Raw genomic sequence first — 20,357 nt, forward strand, 5'->3', positions numbered from 1 at the left:
GTTTGCGAAAAAAGTAGAAAAAGTATGCTTGTGTAACTATTTTCCTTTTTGTTTTTTTGTTTTATGAAATATAAGATGAAGCAATCTAACTTAGAGATGACAATTATTGCACCTCAATATTTATGGCGTGTAACCATGGTAACTTCTTTTGGTCACTAACTATACAAGTATGCACCTATTTCAAAGCTAAGACCTGCACACAGTATTTATGAAACAATTTACTGTAGTGACACCATTATATTATTCACATTTAAAGATCAAGCAATTTTGAAGTGACCTTGTTGTCTTTTTCAGTGAACAAATTTTATGTACAAATATTTTAGTACTTTTTTTTCTTCGACTTGTAAGTGAGGCATAAAATGCTACAAAAGAAATACATATGTATTTTGTGTAAATGTTCTTCCGTCTTTGCAGCATTGCACTACGAGGTGTACATACAGTAATTTCTTTATTTATATTAGAAAATAAAACCATCTTGCTATAAAACATAAAAAGTTGGCAAAGTACAAACTAAAACTAAAAATGTCTAGTTGCAGAATTTTTTTATATTTTTGTACCTCCAAATATTCTGTTGTAGACGCGAAGTCTATGGGTTCCAGTTCTGTCGTACATTTTTTAGCAGTGTGCATTAACCCAGAGCAAGGGCCAAATTTCATAGCACTGCTTAACAGTAAGAACATTTTCTTGCTTACTGTATCAGACAAATTTGCTAAGGTGTAAGCGTATTTCACAGGTAAGCAAGAAAATTTGGCGGACGGCTTGTGCGTTCTCAATGGATTTGCAGTGTAACGTCATTCATTTTACTACAGTATGCACTGCAAGGTTAGCACGTCTTTTTCTTTTTGCTTATGGTTAGCATCTCCATGAAATGGAAATGGTACAGTAAGCACAAAATCAGCCATTAAGCAGCTCTAAGACATTTGGCCCAGATATTTTAGAGGCGTCCATTACCATATTGTACAGTAATTAGGTTTTGGGTTTCATATACAGTGTAAAATACTATAGTGCTGGACCCTTTCTCTGGAGAAAAACTTGAAATCAAGTATAATAATCTGATTAAATCTAAATTATCACCCTAATTATGTACAGTTTTAAATTTCTGAAACCTTGAAAAACAAGCCTATTTTAAGAGGTGACCTTTTTAGAATTATGTTTCATGTAGATTACTACATGCATTGTAGTGTGTAGAGCCAAAGGTATACCTTAACTCTGTTGGTATGAAATGTACCACAGGCATGCAACTGATCAGCCAATTTGGATTTCAATGAAAACTGAAAAATACAGAACACTGTACAAAGTCTTCCTTTTCCTTGTTAAAACCTTTTTTTGTTCGTTTGTTTTTCTGGACAAAAACTTGAGTTGCATGCCTGGAATACTAATACGTGCTACCACCTAGAAGGGAATTTTAATAATTAATAATGGGCAAATGGCTGTATTCTTCTCTTATCATATCACTGGCTTGCATCATTGCATCATTGATCTATCTTTTCAAAACCAGTGGATAGTATAAACAGTTAAAGCATGCCAACCAAAAGGTGCTTTGTAATAATTATTCACTACATGTATTTGCATTCAAACTATGCCGAATTTTGTTCTCAAAGAGCCGAGTATTCACAACAAGTTGAGAGTATGGAATAAAGGTACATACTACATGCATTGTACAGAACAACATCAATCATGTCAATAGTTTGTTCTTCTATTTATTGTGGTTTATATTTATATTGTGATCTATTTATTGTGATTTTTGTGGTTTATATTGATATCTATTTGATAGTACTATAAAAAAAGATCAGGATAAAGTTAAACCCACTTTAACCTCTATAGTATCAGTGCTATAAATGCATCACTTCAGACTGTATAAAATCAGTATAAATTTCTGTATAGTTTGTTTATTTCACCAGACGCCTTTATACAAAAACACTGCTTTTGCAGCACTTCAAAATGTAACAACAAAATGTACTTCATAAACATCTTTAAATTTTGTACAATAAGACTCTATGTACATTACTTAGTAAGAAAACGTCGACACTTAGTGTCTTTGGAAGACTTTGAAATAAGTTCCACTGAGGCACTGAATGTGATCTGGCTACATCGCCAGCCCCCCCCCCCCCCCCACTTCACACACAATACACACATAATATAACTGGTAAAATGTTATCAGGGATAAGGAATGTTAAATTTTGTCTTACCCTTCCACCGATGTGTGTTGAAAATGTAAATGATATCAATATACATGTAACCCACAAGGGAAACTGACTGGGTAAATTTTGAAATGATTTTTGGGGTTGAACAAAGAATTGACTGAAGTGGGATTCGAACCAACGTCCTCCGGATTAACGTGCCGGCGCTCTACCAACTGAGCTAACTAGCCCTATATTGCCAGTGTCCCTACTTTGTCAATATCTTTGTTCGGGGGTGCCAGTCAGAAGCCATACAACCGTAAAACGAAACTGTAAATGTATTCATGTACAAAGTACTTTCCCAAGATATGTGGAAAAAGTAAGGGATCTCCGATGGGATTCAAACCCCGTCCTTTGCAATTCTAGAGCAGTGTCTAGCATAACTGAACCACCGGTATTGCCTGGTAGCAAGAGGCAGTAACAATCCTATGGATAATAAACATCTGTATAATGGTGAAACCTACATTATGTTTTCTTCATCCCTGATATTCTTTATCCCGCATGCAAATTAAGCATAGTAGTAAAATGGTGTTCTTCACATTTACATTTGACACTGCAGCCATTTACTTTGAGCAAGTTCGAGTGCGCACCATGGTTAACTAAAGGTTGATAGACCATTGGTTGACTACTCTGGTCGACCATTTGGAACCAGCCTCGAGCCCATGGTTTTTCACTGGTCCCAAACAGCATGTTCCATTATAACATGTATAAAGCCCAAAGGGGAACCAGTGACACTATAGCGAAAAGGCGGAAGGTTGACTAAACTTCCAAAGTGAGTCGTTTGAGTGAGTGCGTCACTGCGCATTTACATTGCTGGTCAATAGTCAACCACAGCTCCACTAAATGTGCCCACTCAAACTTGTTTATAGATGTTTCACAGGTCAATGGATGCCCCCTATTCAAAGGCACACCTTTAATCTGAGCTCCAAAGGCTCCAAATTCTCAATCTGCCATTTAGCAAGTTGGGTTTGAATAATGTTTGAGAAAACGACTCATAATCGAGCCGCAAATTATCGCTTGAATTATTTATTGCATGGCATTATAACACATTCAATATTGGGGCACTGCTGGGAATAAAGATTACATTTTGTGTTTGACCCCAAGACATATTTTGTATCTTGTACATTTCTATATACATGCAGCCATCGTCCCCTTTCTTTAATGTGTTTGTGTTGGTGTACAATAATGCAACAACCTGTTTCTTCTTCCATTGAAACCAACGCAAGTCAAAATGAGGCTGGGAGGAAAAATAGCCAGGATCCTTATTGGAACGCGAATAGTTGAATTCATGAGATAGACGGGGGATCCTGACCAAAATGGCTGCAGCAATGTATGCATAACTGATTCATAGTAGTACTGAGTGTGTTGATTTGTATAATCCCCCCCCCCACCCTTTTTTAGGAGAAAATTACTTTTAAAAACAAATCATTGACAAGCTTTCAGCAATGAAACCATTTCTTGTCATCTTTTAGACTATTTCGGTGTGAAAACTATTTATGAATACTCGTGAAACGAACAGTTAAAATTTTTACCCATGACTTTATTTTGGCACATACTCAAAATCTATCAAAAATGTAAAAGGAATCTATTTTGATATAATTATAAAAAATAGGTTAAGAAAACAACTAAGAAAGTGTAAACAGTACAAAATTAGTTTTCAAAAGAAATATTTCAAAAGTAATTTTTGGACCAATATTGTTGGAAAACTATTCCAGCAAAAGGTGTTTGTATATTTGGTGTATGAAAGCCCTGATCAATATAAAAATCAATATATCAGTCAATATCTCTGGTGAAATGTTGAGATTAAAAGAACCTAAACTGGCCTGTTGTGGGATCTGTTCCAACGTTCAAGGACTTAACATCTACTGCAATGAACCTACTGACCACTGAATCCAGTTCATGTCTAAATATTTCTCTGCTGGAAGTCTGCAAAAAAGAACAAATAAATAACTAATTAATTAATTTATATTACATTGAACAGAAAAAAATATGACTTGATCAAGGCGTGCCAGCCGAACCGCAAGCTTTCACTGAACAGTGTACGAGCCAAATGTTAGTTTAACAGCTTCCTTGGACTAGCAAAAGTTCAGCTCCAAGTTCAGCTGGAAAGTTCAGTGTTAAAAAGGGCATAATATGGACCAGTGTCAACCCTGGCAGACTTGTGAAGCTACAAGTTAACAGATGCAGCTGGCTTTCTTCAAAATGTTCAAATTGTTGAGGGAAAGCACTGTTATAGTGTTCAGATAATAAGCAATCTCCATCGTAAGATTTCCTGAAGGAGAGTATTTTTCACATCAGTCCGTCTAAACCAACTATGATTCTTGTTTTATAAATTTATCACAGGGTTTTGGGCGTTCCTGCCATTTTTGCATCTGCATGGGCAATTTCAGTTTAAATGTGGTTAATTTTTGTTTTGCTCGACTTGTACACTCTAGCTATCTAAACAGTACAGTCAAAACTGGATTACTGAGCTGTTTTTCAAACTGATCTTCAGATCTAGTCACTAGTGTTGGACAAGTTACACACCATGGCCCAATTTCATAGCGCTGCTTAGCGGCCTGATTTTGTGCTTACTGAGCCATTTCCATTACATAACACTGCTAACCATAAGCACACGAAAAGGCATGCAAACGTTCCGGGTGCTTACCACACGAAAACATATGACATCACAGCGCAAACTCATGGTTAATACAATGTAAGCAGCGCTATGAAATATGGCCCAAGTGGTGTGCCACGAAGTCAATTATTTGAAAACTATTTACCTGCATTTTGGGTTGTCGGGTTTGCTGCTCTATATTCTTGCCAATTGGCACACTGTGATTCAAGTACTTCAGTTCCAACGTTCCTCACAATAACTTTCCGAATATCTTGACAGACTTCAATCCTAAAAGAGCAGTTCTGAGCAGCTTCTGATTGGTTGGGCAGAAAGTCTCTGAGCTGGGTCGTTCCCATCATTACTGAAGAGCCCTGTTGTGAAATTGGTGATCTATTTCTTGTATTTTGTGATCTGCTTCCTCTACATGAACGCGGTGATCTCCTCCTTTGACTTAGTGATCTACTTCTTCGTCTTGGTGATCTGCTTCTTCGAGTTGGTGATCTACTTCTTCTTCTTGGGGATCTACTTCTTCGTCTTGGTGATCTGCCTCTTCTCCTTGGTGATCTACTTGTTCTCCTTGGGGATCTACCTCTACTATGTGGTGATTTACTTCTTCTCCTTGGTGATCTACTTCTTCTCCTTGGTGATCTGCTTCCCCTCCATGGTGATCTACTTCTTCTCCTTGGTGATCTGCTTCCCCTCCATGGTGATCTACTTCTTCTCCTTGGTGATCTACTTCTTCTCCTTGGTGATATACTGCTTCGAGTTGGTGATCTACTGCTTTGAATTGGCGATCTGCTTCTTCTACATGGTGATCTACTTCTTCTCCTTGGTGATCTACTTCTTCGATTTGACCTGCTCTCGCTATATTTTGATGTACTCCTTGATGGTAATGACCTTCTCCTTGCAGTCAGATCACAACTGATCTCAGATGACAACTGATTCCTTTCACATGTTGTACTTCCCTGGCTGGTAGATCTTTCTTCTTGGACTGAACTACTCAAAGGTGATAGCCGTGAATTACCTTGATTTTCCATCCCAATTGAGCTTGTGCATGAACTTGCACTTGACGTACTCTTATTACAAAGTGCATTTGAGCCTTTAAGGGGTGACAACCGTCTTATAGCACACTGCTCGCAACTTTCCCCAGGAGATGGATTTATGCTTGAGATGCCTCTACAACTGACATTATTACTGGACTCACTTGAACTGTCTCTCTTATCTGACAAACATTTGCTTTCTTGTTCAGTGCCATCATCATGATTTACTGGTTTTGAAGGTTTGGGATGCATACCAACATCCAAGCCGCTTACATGCTTGAGCTTCTGGAGTAAAAACGATGAAGTGTTGGCATCATTAGGTTTGGGGGGTTGCTCAGAAGACGATGGTTTGGGGGCATTTAATCCATGTCGGAGCTTTCTCACTTTCAAAGCGATTTTTCCTAACAAATGTAGTTCTGCTGACTTGCGTTCAGGCACTTGGTTATCCACACTGATTTCTGGTATATAATGGGTTACGTCCTCAAGTGCCTCACTTTTGATTGTTGCTACAGGTTGATTATCAGGATTGGGCTGTGCTTCAGCGCAACTTTCCAACTCTAACGGATTTGAGGTTATCAATGTGTCATGACTACTTTCATTAGAAATCGTTGGTTTCTCAGAACTGCAGATGAAGCTTGTCCGATGTCCAGCAGATTCATTTGGCGTCAGAAGAGGCATATTACCAGGGCCGTTACCCTTTTGGGGCTCCAGAAAGGATTGCACTGACTCGAGTCCAGAGGAATCTTGATTTGGTTGTACTGCAGCTGTTACTAAGTTAGTACTTGAGTAAACTTCTGAAGCAATTCCAGCTGTTAGGACTGTTCCCTTGTTTGTATCCTTTTTTACCTTATTGTTAATCAATCTTGGATCTCTTGAGTTTTGTCTACCACTGGCACATTTACGCTCTGTTGTTTGAGTGACAGTCGTTCTCTTAATAGCATTAACACCTTCACTTTCACTTGAAAAGTCAGAGCTAAAATTAACTTGCTTTAATTCAATCTGGAACCTCCTTCCAAACAATGCAGATAAGGCTGCTCTTGGATCTACCGGCTTGGGTAGACCAGGAATGTTATCCAAAAGTACTTCACATGGCTTTCCCCCTTTTTTGGTTATGAGTGGACTTCCATAGAAGAGCTTTTGCTTTGATTCTGTGGGGGCTTCAACTTCATCCATGCTTACTCTGCTGGTGCAAGATCCTTGTGAATTTCTACGGGCTTGCGCTTGTTTATAGTTTTTACTACAATACTCTAAAGTTGAAGCAAGCATGTGAGGGTTGTTTATGAATGAATCACTTCCTACATCATATGGAAAGTCTGGTGGACAGATTCCTTCTTTGCTGCCCTTCGACATCGACATAGAAATCGACATATCAGAATAAGGGCTTCCTGAAAATGTTGGGGTTAAGGCATCCAGTTCTGCGTGAGGATGCTGTGCAGTGGAGATAAAAACTCCTTCCTGTCCGATCCAATTAGTTTGCTCACCTGTAGGATAGTTTTGTGCATTGCTGTCCATGTTACTCAAACTGTTTGGTAGTGCTGTATCCGGTTTGACTTCCGCATTTGAAGTTGGCATTTTGGATGGACAAGGGAGAAAGTCCTGTGAATGGCTATTGGACCCAGTCACAGATCCAGAATTAGGGGATGTGAACAGCTGATTGGTCGACTCATTTAGTCCTGCAGTTGGAGCTTGAGAAGCGTATGAATGAGCAGAAAAATTGTTTTGTAAGGGAGCGTAGGAATTCTGCATGTTAGAGGGCTCTTGTACGGGACCATTGGGTACATGTGCCTGTGGAGATTCTGTTGTCCAAGATTCACAACCATGGGTTGTAGTCATCAAGTTAGTAGAGTCATCCGTTTGCAACTGTTGCGCATCCATGCTTACTCTGCTGGTGCAAGATCCTTGTGAATTTCTACGGGCTTGCGCTTGTTTATAGTTTTTACTACAATACTCTAAAGTTGAAGCAAGCATGTGAGGGTTGTTTATGAGTGAATCACTTCCTACATCATATGGAAGGTCTGGTGGACAGATTCCATCTTTGCTGCCCTTCGACATCGACATAGAAATCGACATATCAGAATAAGGGCTTCCTGAAAATGTTGGGGTTAAGGCATCCAGTTCTGCGTGAGGATGCTGTGCAGTGGAGATAAAAACTCCTTCCTGTCCGATCCAATTAGTTTGCTCACCTGTAGGATAGTTTTGTGCATTGCTGTCCATGTTACTCAAACTGTTTGGTAGTGCTGTATCCGGTTTGACTTCCGCATTTGAAGTTGGCATTTTGGATGGACAAGGGAGGAAGTCCTGTGAATGGCTATTGGACCCAGTCACAGATCCAGAATTAGGGGATGTGAACAGCTGATTGGTCGACTCATTTAGTCCTGCAGTTGGAGTTTGAGAAGCGTATGAATGAGCAGAAAAAATGTTTTGTAAGGGAGCGTAGGAATTCTGCATGTTAGAGGGCTCTTGTACGTGACCATTGGGTACATATGCCTGTGGAGATTCTGTTGTCCAAGATTCACAACCATGGGTTGTAGTCATCAAGTTAGTAGAGTCATCCGTTTGCAACTGTTGCGCATCCATGCTTACTCTGCTGGTGCAAGATCCTTGTGAATTTCTACGGGCTTGCGCTTGTTTATAGTTTTTACTACAATACTCTAAAGTTGAAGCAAGCATGTGAGGGTTGTTTATGAATGAATCACATCCTACATCATATAGAAGGTCTGGTGGACAGATTCCTTCTTTGCTGCCCTTCGACATCGACATAGAAATCGACATATCAGAATAAGGGCTTCCTGAAAATGTTGGGGTTAAGGCATCCAGTTCTGCGTGACGATGCTGTGCAGTGGAGATAAAAACTCCTTCCTGTCCGATCCAATTAGTTTGCTCACCTGTAGGATAGTTTTGTGCATTGCTGTATATGTTACTCAAACTGTTTGGTAGTGCTGTATCTGGTTTGACTTCCGCATTTGAAGTTGGCATTTTGGATGGACAAGGGAGAAAGTCCTGTGAATGGCTATTGGACCCAGTCACAGATCCAAAATTAGGGGATGTGAACAGCTGATTGGTCGACTCATTTAGTCCTGCAGTTGGAGTTTGAGAAGCGTATGAATGAGCAGAAAAATTGTTTTGTAAGGGAGCGTAGGAATTCTGCATGTTAGAGGGCTCTTGTACGGGACCATTGGGTACATATGCCTGTGGAGATTCTGTTGTCCAAGATTCACAACCATGGGTTGTAGTCATCAAGTTAGTAGAGTCATCCGTTTGCAACTGTTGCGCATGTGAAGAGTAAGAATCATGTTGTTCAAAAAACTCTGTAGGGACTCTATGAGCTTGTTCACTAATCAACTGCTCACCTGTTTGATTCTGTTGTGTACCGTTAGGTTGGCAGCCATAGGAAGAACTAGGTCCAACACAAGGTGTTCGTGATTGTAAACGTTGTATTCCGGTTATTTTTGGAAACCTGTAAGCAAAACTATTGGAATTTGGATGTGAAGTGTTGTTGAGAGTGTAATGCTGTTGTTCAGTAGCCAAATCTCCATGCTCCCATGGTGTATTGTTGGTTTGGCTACTCAAATTGCAGTGAAGGGTAGGGTTGGGGTCAATTTGTGAACCACCTGTTTGTGGTAATTTGGCCGACAAAGATTCTCCAGAGTCATAATCCATGTCTTGAAGTTCTAAATCATCTACGCAAAGTGTTTTTACACAGGACTCCTCACCACTGGAAATATTGTCATACAAGCCGATAAATTCTCCTCTACAAGGCTGGTCAGATATTTCAACTTTAGCAGATTCACAATACTTTCCATTTCTCTTTAAGCCTGACCGTATTTCTTCCACACCAGGTTCTACTAGTGTTTCATGTTGAGAGGGGCTGCTTTCATAGTCATCAAGATCACTTTGAGCAGATTCTTTGTCATGGTTGTGACCTCCAACATCAGTCAGAGATGCACGTGTGGGAAGTTGTCTCTTACTTGTTTCAACAGTATTACCAACTGAATGCTGGCAAGAAAGCACTGATGAATCAATCTTGCTACTGTTGTTTGAAGAATCCCTCATAAGTCGAAACGTCTCAGTCTGCTTCATGCTCCTTTGCTTCCTGTTGTTTTGAAACCTTGGCTTAGGAAACAAAGGTTGTATCCGAGGATTGCTACATTGTACAAATCGCTCCCTGCAAGCTCTCCGTGGCATCCTTTTCCCTCTATCCCTAAAGTTGCTTCCACCCTGCATGAAATGAGCTGAATCTTGTTCATTATGAGAATAGTAATCTGAAGGACATTCCCCTCGCCAAGCTCTACGAGTTTGTTGATTGAAGCTGCCAACATGTTCATGTTGTTCTCCCATGTTGAAGTTATGTGTCCTGTTGTATCTTTTGAAATCCTGTGAACCATAAAAAGGCATCCTCCTCCTATTTAAGAACCCAGCTCTGTTTCTACCTCTCTGTGCAACTCCTCTGTAGCTCATGTTATTTGATCCTCCCCTTGGACCAAAGAAACGAGTTGCATTCCTGAAGGTTTTATTTTGACATCTAAAGGGCGCTTGTGTCTGATAGTTCGTCGTCCGATTTCTGTTTTTATTCGACCTGTGCGAGACACAACCTTCAGATCTATCAGATAAACGTTCTGAGTTATTATGAGGTATTTGATCTGCAGATACTTGTGTATTCTTTCCAACGCTTGAATTTGAACTGGTGATTTGTTCCCTGGTATCATTGTTAATTGTTATTTTTAAACTGGAAAGTTGTGGCACCGTTTTTGGAGTAGCTTCAGGTTTGTTACTACTACAGTTTGTTGTGACAGTCTTGAGATGCTCATTTTTGAAGAAACGTTGTTCATCCTGAGACGTCTTCCCAAATCCTAATAAGGAGTTGTTCATCCGCTCAACCCGCACAGCTTTTAGTTTCTCAAGCATCTTTAAATGCTCCTGTCTCAATGAGTCTAGCTTCGGGTCATCCATTGCTGAAGATGTAGGTGCAAACCGATCAGAAAGTTTCATTCGGACCTCTGGTTGCGCCTCATTTTCCATGGTTGTCAAATTCTTGGTCGCCCCTGTTTTTTTCTCATCATTATCCAACGATTCCATTCCTGATGTGACATACGACTGATTTTCTTGAGGGTTCCTACTTGTGGGTTTACTATGAGCTGACATTTTTGATATTTTGCCAACTGTTGGCAGATCAGCTGGTACCTTAACCTTCCTCCGGTTGTTGTTACGGTCTAACTCTGTTGAGGCTAGGTCCCTAGAAGTCTTAGAAGCAGAAGATCTTGATTGTTCCTTGTCAGTGAGAGGTGGAAGTGGAGGTGATTGAGTCCTCTTTCTCAATGATATCACAGCATATGGAAGACAGTGTCTCGGGTGTTTAGCAGGAAGTGCGTCATCGTCGTATTCATACAGAAACAGCTAAAATCAAACCCAAAAAAAAGTCATGATAAAAAGGTGTGAACACATGGCAACTTGAACTTGGCTCGATTGTCAAAATTATTCAGAAATATTTTTGATTTGATTTTCAACTTGACCATACAGGCAAGATATTTGGTCCTTGAGGGAAAATGTGGGAAAATATGATAAAGTACAAGACCCATATGAAAGAATGGTAAAGGCTTCAACAGACTTTTCTGGTTATTTAATTACAATCGTGTAGGTTTTTCTGAGTTTTAACAAGACACAGATATGACCCTATCAGATTCAGGTAAGACACAAATCCTACCTGAACACAGTGAAATGACAGCTCAAATACCTCTTCAAATGGTATGATAATAGGCCCAGTCATCCTGCAAAGGCCTCAATCACAGCTGAAATATCACATAGGCACTCCACTACATAGAACCATGTTCTCAAAATTTGTTCCAGATTTGAAACAAAAATTACTGAAAACAAATATGGCTTGTCCTTAATCAAGGAATCTTAGATCAAGTTCCATGCTTCTCCTCATTGAACCCAAGTCTCGACACTCATGGGGTGACAGGTCTTTTTCTTCAGCCGCGCCACGCATCTGGAACTCTCTACCACTTAATCTTCGATCTTGTGTTTGTACCGCAAAATTCAAGTCTCTTCTCAAAACTTATCTTATGTCACAGGTTTTCAATGACTAATTTTGTTGTTTCTGTTTTTCTTTGTATTGTGTTTCTGTTTTTTGTTTTGTTTTTGGTTTTACTGCGCCTTGAACACCCAGCAGGGTGGATATGTGCGCATTACAAGTCTTATTATTATTATTTATTATTATCCTTAATGACTTAAAGAAGAAAACATCAAAATATTTCCATTACCTGTGATTTACTCAATTGCATAAAGAGTGGTTCTTCTGGAGTAGGAGTTCCATTAGCAATATGGTATTCAAGATTAGGAGTTGGCTCCACCATTTGCTGTTTGGAGGATGTTCTAGCATTAACCGTCTTGCATCGGCCCTTAAGTATCTGTAGATGAACAAGGGTGTCAAACAATCATCATTATTTATTTGTCATTTCGATATCCTCCAAAAAAACTTCATACCCACATAATAATGGTGTATTTTACAATATGCAAAGCACTGCTTTAGCGAATCTATGGACCATGGATAAACTAAAAACCATTGTCAGAAACATCCTGGCTTTGTGGAGCCTGGTTTTGCCCCAAGTAAACATGCAACAACTTGATCCCACTGGTTACCAATGAAGTGTTTATTACCAAAGCACAAAAATAGTGAAAGCTTTTAAAACCAGTCATGCATAATGACAACAAAAAACATCAGCATAATTTGAGCGTCTAGCAAGGACCGTTTTTTATTGTCATGTGAAAATGGCCAGACAATGATTCTTGCAATTTGAACGTCTAGCATGTATCAATACATAGCTTTCAAGTTATCAAGATAACAAATACTACTATTCCATTCGAACCATTGTTTCTTTGTTATACAGCGAGTCAAAACCTATGTCAAGAAAATCATGTTGTCAACCCATGATCACTAGACTGGTTTTCCTTTGTTTGAGCCTGCACACAAGCCTGTCACATAATCAATTATGCCTTGTTAGGCCAACTGCGTGGGCAAATCCCTTCTGTCAAATATACTGAAAAGAGTTGTATTTTTTTTACATTCACAACACACGTATGGCATAATAATGTCCAATCCTCAAGGCCACTATTACCATGTAATCCAAGTGCTACAACTGGAACGTCATAACAACTTGAAACAACTTGAAACATATGAACTATTCCGATTTGACATGATACAATCGAATGATGAACTTCAGAAGTTCAGAAACTTTGCAAGAGTATATCCCCAACTATGTTTTACCCTGTACCCTCCGCTTCATATACAACTCTACATTGGAGGTTCTTGTAAGAGGCTGAATGTAAATAATAACTGCCACTTAACATTTTAATCTTTGGAAAATTGTGAAAAAATTTAAACGTCCAAAACAGAACAACATTGATTCCTCATTTTTTTACCTTGTAGATAACAATACAGGGATGCTTGAATCCCTTCTTTTCAGCCCATCTTAAGAGTACATCTGGATATTGACAAACGTTGACTCCATGCTCAACATCTCCAAGAGGAAAGTTCAAAATCTGTCCAGCAAAAGCTCCGTTGCTACAAATGTTGTTCGCCTCAGTGTCTGATTGGGTCAGTCCATATGCGAAGTATTCCTTGAACTGCTTCACTTCTTTCAAAAGTTCTACTTTCTTCTCTAGGAAGCGCTGTTGGAAGTTACTATTGCAGACTTGGGTGATGGTTCTAAGGCTCCAGTGACTGCTCCATTTAAACTTCTCCTTAAGGGTTACAGAGCCTTCTATAAGTGCAGTGATACTCTTTCCGGGAATTGACTCTGGTTCAAGAAGACGCTGAAATCCTAAGGGAAAAATTGAATTTTGAATTACATGAAGCAAATTACACTACTCGCTTAAGTGTAAAAGGCTTTGGTTTCAAGATTAAACCCACTTTTACTTGAAACAAAGTTGTCCGTTTTAATTGATCACAGGGCAAGGTTTCCCAATGTAAAACAACATTAATGTACTGGTATACTTTAAATGTTGATCAGCCAAGGACGTGTGACACTGCAGCGATAACAAAAACGATAACAACGCAAAGAGAACGCATTCTATTGGTTGAACTCCTCAACGCAGAATACGCCCACGCTTATTCAACCAATAGAAGGCAGGCTTTTTTAACTTTCTTGTGGCCTGTGTGATCGGGCCTTTAATCTGATTAAAGAATTCAACGATTTGTTAGCTAGAAAACAGTCCAGTAATGAACCATTGCCATCAACTCAAACGATGTAAAAATCTAAACATGATGACCTTAAAGGGACGTTTTACCTTTTGTTTGAGAGCGACTGACTTTTGGGATAAGGAACTTCTTTGGACTTTTGGAATCTCTGCCTCCCAGATCCATCCCTTAGACTTGAATACTCTTAGTGGCTGTAAGAGAAAACCAATTATCATAATTATTTTGGTGCACAAATATTCATAACTTTTCAACATACATTGTAATTAGAAAAATTAGTTTTTCTTTTTGTTTGCTTTATAGATGACTTTGTAGTTCTATCAAGTCAGTACTGTAGCTTGCGTGTAAGGCTATGATCAGTACTTTTTCAACTGGTTTTCAAATGTGGTTGACACAAGCATTGTTTTGTATGTCAAGTTGTCAACATGATTTCTCATTTTGAGTTCAGACCAGAGCATAAAATGTTCCGCTTGGTTCCATTCCGCCCGAGAGCAAGCAGAACACAGGCAGGTTGCTGAAGGCAGTTTTAGTCAAACTGCAAGTCACACTCAGTAAGGAAGTATTTCTACTCCAATCAATTGATAGTTCAAATCTTAATAAAAAGAAGAATGTTTACTGTTTCAAAAGGCGGCAACATAAAAGTGTAAAAAAAAAATGTTTTAATAGTTGGTGATAAAACTAGAGCCAGAACACTAATTTGCAGAACCAAACTTTTGCCTCCAACAAATAAATTGGACAATTGAAAGGGCAATTTTTTGGAATTAAAGAAAAACGGCCCAAAACAGGGCAAAGCAGAACTGCACAAACTGTTACTTTTACATTTCAGGCACATAGTTTATATTAGCTTAAGTTTGTGATTAATGGGTGTTGGTTTTCAAATCAAGTGAAATTATCTCAAACTCACTCATATTTCACATCTATAGTCTGCTTCACTTTTGAAAGGGTAAGGGCACCTGGGCATTTCCTCCTTGGACAAGGGTAGGGCACCATTTTTTTCTTGGTAAAGGGAACCTTATTAGGAAACTAGAAATTTCCATTAAAACTGTTTAAGGGCACCAAGGCAATGACCAGGGGGCATGGAGGCAAATGCCTTCATGGCCGCAGTAAAGTATCAGGTCTGTATACCAACCAATGCAAGCCGCAGATTGCATACATTTAGGGAATTACCCATAGTTTGAAATCACAGGCTTGTGCATCTACATAGATGCAATGTGTACACATGTTACATTCAGTTGAGTTATTTCAAAAAGGCCACCTGTTTAGTATAGTGTATAATGTATTGTGTGCAGATATTTGCTTACTTTGTAAAAAATTGTTCTTTTAAGTTGCTGCTGTTTTCGATGAATAGTTCCAAAGTTCATGTGCAGGAATGTTATTTTTTTAATGAAGTATTTTGATAGCACCGTCACTATGGACCACCTGTCACATAAAGTACCACCTGCGAGTGCTTTGTACATGTAGTATGAAAATACCCCTCCCGGTTCATAGGCGCCCACTTCAGACAGGTTGCTCGGCTTTGGTTTATTTCCTTTGAAGAGTAGGGTTGAATTATCTCCAAGAAAAGTTGCAGAACCTCATCAGTATGGCCATTAAAAACCGGTTCAGACTATCTTTTTATCCAGTTGGTATTATCTTTTTAACTCACTTGTCATTGTAAGGTAACTTAGTTGTTGTTTCCATTTTAATCAGTGATGGTGGGATTTTGATAACGTCTCTCTCTTTTTAAAATTTGAACTAGCCTATTTATTGCTTAAATACAAAAAATTTGTAATTATTTTTTTTTTTTTAGATGTTATGTTTTTTGTTTTTCTATATTCAAATTTGAATCTTTTTAGTGAACGCAGGGAAAACAATTTTTCATTTTTATTTGTCATCTGTGTTGAAATAAATAAATTGAATTGAATTAAATGTGCTGTAATGATGAAGGACAGCCTACAAAGTTTCAACAATACAGACGGCCAAGGCCATGCAGTCCGCAGCAAATGTGCCACAAAGCACAGCACAAGGTCAAATCCCTTCTCTCTAGTTTATACTTTCACAACAAACCTGAAATAATGTCCCATTCAAAGGATGAATCAATTACAGTAAAGCTGTTCCTCAAGGACTTAGTGCCATGTAGGTCAAAGGTCATGACTGGAACTCAAACATCACAAGCTAGAATACCGACTTGACCAAGCAGCAGATTGCATACATTTGGGGATTACCCATGGATTGCAATCAGACTTGCGCAACTACAGGGTGACTACTTCAGTTGAGTTGATTTATAAAGGCCCTCTTTTGGCAAGGTGAATAATGTATTGTGTGCAGACATTTGCTTGCTTTGTGTTTTGTTTACTTTGCTGCTGTTTTGGACAGCAAGTTCTCAGGTTCATGTGCAGGAAAATTTGTTTTTCATTAGTCTTTTTGTTTGCTTTGCATCATTGCTATGGACCACCTGCCACACTCAGTACACAGACCACCTACACATGTACACCCCCACCCCACCTTCAGTGGTTTATAGGCAAATGTTCATTCCCCCCACATCTGAAAGGTTGCTTGGCTTTTGTTTCTTTTCGTTTGAGAGCAGGGTTGTCTTATCTGCAAGAAAAAGTTGCAGAACCTCACCAAGTGCTGTATTGATTAACAGCAGAACTGCCTCAAACTTTACACAGTACTTATTCCTTATACTAACTTTAGACTATAAAGCCTCTTCTAAAGTTGTTTTGATTATGTTCCGTCTTTGAATCGCCCTAACTCATTGTGAAATGCCTAGATAGGTACTGCTTATACGCCTCTCTTAATACTTAAATGCATGACGTCATAATTATTACCCAAAATGAGGCTATGGGCGCACGTTCCCCATCACTTGCAGTGGCTGCGCCCATCGCCTCGTTTTGAGTTAACATTGTGACGTACCTCATGCATAAATATTAAGAGAGGCATATAGAACAAGGACCACCTTCAGAGTCAAGTTATTGTACTTTTAATCCTGCCCCCCCCCCCCCCCCACAAGAACTGATAGGAAGGGGGTTTAACCATGGAGGAAGAAAATAGATCTTCTTCCTCCATGGTTTAACTTAAGGTTAATTATCCTTTTATTGACTGTGCTAAGCTGAAAGAGGGGATTAACTTGAGAGCAGGATCTGTTTATTCACTGTGATCTTGGCTGTGATATTGGTAAGAAGTTCATTATGCATGCAGTGCAAATCTCTTGCAGTCTCAGTCATGAGAGATAATTTGGGGTCGTGAATTTTCATGAAGAAAATCATCAAGTTTTTCACACGTGGCATCTCCAATCATTACTACTCTATTGTTACTCAATGGTTCACACATTTAGTATGGTGTCTCAACTGTTACTCCTAATCGGGTGTTTCACACACGGACAACTCCACTGTGACTCATCATTTAATAATTCATCAAGGCATCTCCATGGTTACTCATCATCGAATGTTTCACACATGGATGACTCATAGGTTTCTCATCATTGCAAATTTCTTCATCACCTATCGCAACTCCATGGTTACTCATTGAGTTTACCCATGAACAGTTCCAGGGCTACTCATCATCGAATGTTTCGCATTGAACGACTCCACAGTTACTCATCATCGAATATTTCACACTTGGGAAAACTCCAGGTTACTCATTATTGAATGAGAAAAACATGCACGACTCTAAGGTTACTTATCATCAAATGATTTTTTCACTCATGAACATATCATCATGATTATTCACCAATTAATGTTTTGATTTGAAAAATGGACAATGTTTTGATTTGAAAAATGGACAACTCCTCGAATACCGGTACTCCAAGTGAATATTTCACCTCTGAGATAATTTTTAATATTTTAAGAAATCTACAAAAAACTTTTCTTTAAAAATTGTCATGACCTGATAACTTTGATTTGCTCAGATTAAAAATGTCCATGTGGAGTTTTCAGTACCCAGACTTCATGCTACATGTATTCATGTGGTCACTTGAGGCATGTAAGCTTCGTTTTTTTTTGAGAGGGCAATGGCACAAAGGCATTTCTTCTCCTTTGTAAAGGGCATGAAAGCATTGACCAGCTGAGGGCATGGAGGAAATTGCCTTTATATAGCCAACAAGATGCATCAGGCATGCCATTCATTAAACCTTTGAAGCAAAGGGATTTAGTGCATGATGGCATTTAAAACCCACTTCTTACTTAGAACCATCAATCCTTACTAACCATCAATCAATCCATAGAGCAGTATAGAGTAAGGATCCAGTGGGAGAATGCTCAGCCAGGTTCACAATAGCTGCTTAACAAAAGTGCGTCCACACCATGATCTATACATTGCTAGAGACTAGACAAGTTAATTGTCAATGTTCTCAACGAAGAAAACAACATGGTGTAAATGTTTGCATCCTTGCAACATGAACTGTATTTTTCAATACAAGATTTATTTTTGTTCATTGTGATTGTTTTGATAGTGGATTTGATTATTACTTTTTTGGGGGAAACAAAATGATGGTTTTTCATCAACATAATAATATTTTGGCGGGTGTTCATGTATATTCAGCAGTTTCAGATAAATTCATAACGTACAGTATACCAAAAAGTTGACCATGTACATGCATGTGCTATGTTTTCTGCTGGATACAGCGGATATCCCACACAGCAAAATAAACAAACCAATGCAAATGTATTATTACAATGCACAGCCATTTCTATAATCTCTCCATCCAAATCCAAGTATAATTCATTCAACACCAGAGGCCACGATAATCACTCAGCTCCGGTGGTGGTCGTACTTGCTTGCCTCAGCAGTTTTTTACCTCTCACAAGCTCCATGGTCCTTGAGCCTTGTGATTTTGTGAGGGTCAGTTAATAAAGTAACCGAACACCAAACTCGAGAAGGACGACTAGCGTTTAGGCCCCGGCCGGCCATAGCCACACGTGTGGAACGACCCATGTTCATGGGTGCAGTTCATAGAGCTATATAGCTCCATGGTGCAGTTGTAACACGGCATGTTCCGTACATGTACCGTGCACACCAAGCAACCAAGCATGGGCACAAAATGGTCCATTTCTAGATGCATTGTGGCATCTGTTTTCCAATTCCCCAAAATGCAGACGAAGACCAGGCTGACGGGTGTTGAACTCAACGTAGGGCAGTAAAACTTACCTCAATCTCAAACTCGATCAGTTTGTATGCCATTTCCATGGCCGGATAGGTTGCTGTGTGTGCTCAGTGCTGGCTGGTCGGCCAAATAATCGATCACGAGAGAAACTTGTTGAAGTTTCAACAGTGGTTTTGATCGTCGTCGAAAAAAAGAAAAAACATTCCTAGCGAAGTTCGGAGGGATTAAAAAAAGGGGTTATTTACTTCTATTTGTCCGGTTCGTCATTGGGTCATGACCACAAGTTATTGGTACGGACAGAATGGCAGACCCAGCAATTTAATTTGAGCCTTACCTGTAACGTTTTGCTGTCGTTTTGAGGCCTTGTTTGAGCCCAACCCTCAACTCCCAAAGACTCAATGTGAAAATGGTGCTCCTCTCGCGAAGCTCGAAAAGATAACTAATGTTCTTCGCAGCAGTGTACACGTGTAGAGTAGATCAACAACCTCCATGAGTTGACACAACAGAAACTTTATTCTATTCTTGCTTGGTAGCAGTATGTAGTAAAGAAATGGGTGGGGAACTGAGAGTACAATGTGACCCAATTTGAAAGTTAGCAATAACCAAGAGGCATATCCAACCTGTCTTCCTTTCGGTCTGCCTATTTCACGGTTCATGATCAAAATATGACCGCAATATTTCGCGGGCAAAAGTCAGCGCTGTAATTTCATCCGTCCGTCCCCCCGCCTCGTACACGCCGCACGTGCAAGTCACGTGGTGTTTACACAACAACATCCGGCCTATCTGAGATCGTCTGTGCCATCCTATACACCACGGTTCACCAATCACCAGCCGGCAAATTAATCATGGGCGGAGTGTAAGGAAGTAAGCATGGTGGTGGTTAGACCCATGGGGGCTGGGACGGGATGGGGGCACTGTGCACAGATTGGGTACACTTTATTTTGACAAGAGGTGATTCTCATTATAAACAAGAAAATGAAAACAACGTATGATCTCATTCAAAGCACTTTAAGTATTATTATTACTTTTAAAGAAACTTAAATTTGTTGACATGGTTGTGATGGCAGGGGAAAAAATAGTGGTCCTGTTTATAGTGTTTTCCATTGAACTTAATGAGTGCGGTTAAATTTCATCCTGAAAATGGACTCGCCCAGGCCAGTCTCACCATTTTGATCTCCAAAGCAACCGTGTAAATCATAAACTTGGTGCATTGTATTAAGTAACGCCCTCTTGTGATCAAACTCCCTTCTATGAAAAAGTGTAG

At 39.4% G+C, this 20,357-nt stretch overlaps 1 protein-coding gene across 1 annotated transcript; it reads right to left on the reverse strand.

Moving 5' to 3' along the window:
• Positions 1-99: 99 nt before the first annotated feature.
• Positions 100-19,945, reverse strand: LOC139952881 (uncharacterized). The gene is made up of 6 exons (XM_071952157.1): positions 19,428-19,945; positions 14,103-14,204; positions 13,236-13,636; positions 12,077-12,223; positions 4,943-11,210; positions 100-4,106 (listed from the first exon to the last, which is right to left on the reverse strand). Exons 2-6 carry the CDS (start codon positions 14,176-14,178, stop codon positions 4,084-4,086), a joined length of 6,915 nt encoding a protein of 2,304 aa, XP_071808258.1. The 5' UTR covers positions 14,179-14,204; positions 19,428-19,945; the 3' UTR covers positions 100-4,083.
• Between the last annotated feature and the right edge of the window lie 412 nt (positions 19,946-20,357).

The sequence above is a fragment of the Asterias amurensis genome, chromosome 21 (genome assembly GCF_032118995.1).
Source record: "Asterias amurensis chromosome 21, ASM3211899v1".
Classification (NCBI taxonomy): Eukaryota; Metazoa; Echinodermata; class Asteroidea; order Forcipulatida; family Asteriidae; genus Asterias; species Asterias amurensis.

Bases quoted from the DNA above. Each gene is read 5' to 3' on its own strand.
- LOC139952881 (XM_071952157.1), bottom strand. From the start codon at position 14,178: ATGGATCTGGGAGGCAGAGATTCCAAAAGTCCAAAGAAGTTCCTTATC. The intron at 13,637-14,102 runs GTAAAACGTCCC...TTTTTCCCTTAG, and splicing joins CAGTCGCTCTCAAACAAAAG to GATTTCAGCGTCTTCTTGAA. The intron at 4,107-4,942 runs GTAAATAGTTTT...TCTTTTTTGCAG, and splicing joins CCCGACAACCCAAAATGCAG to ACTTCCAGCAGAGAAATATT.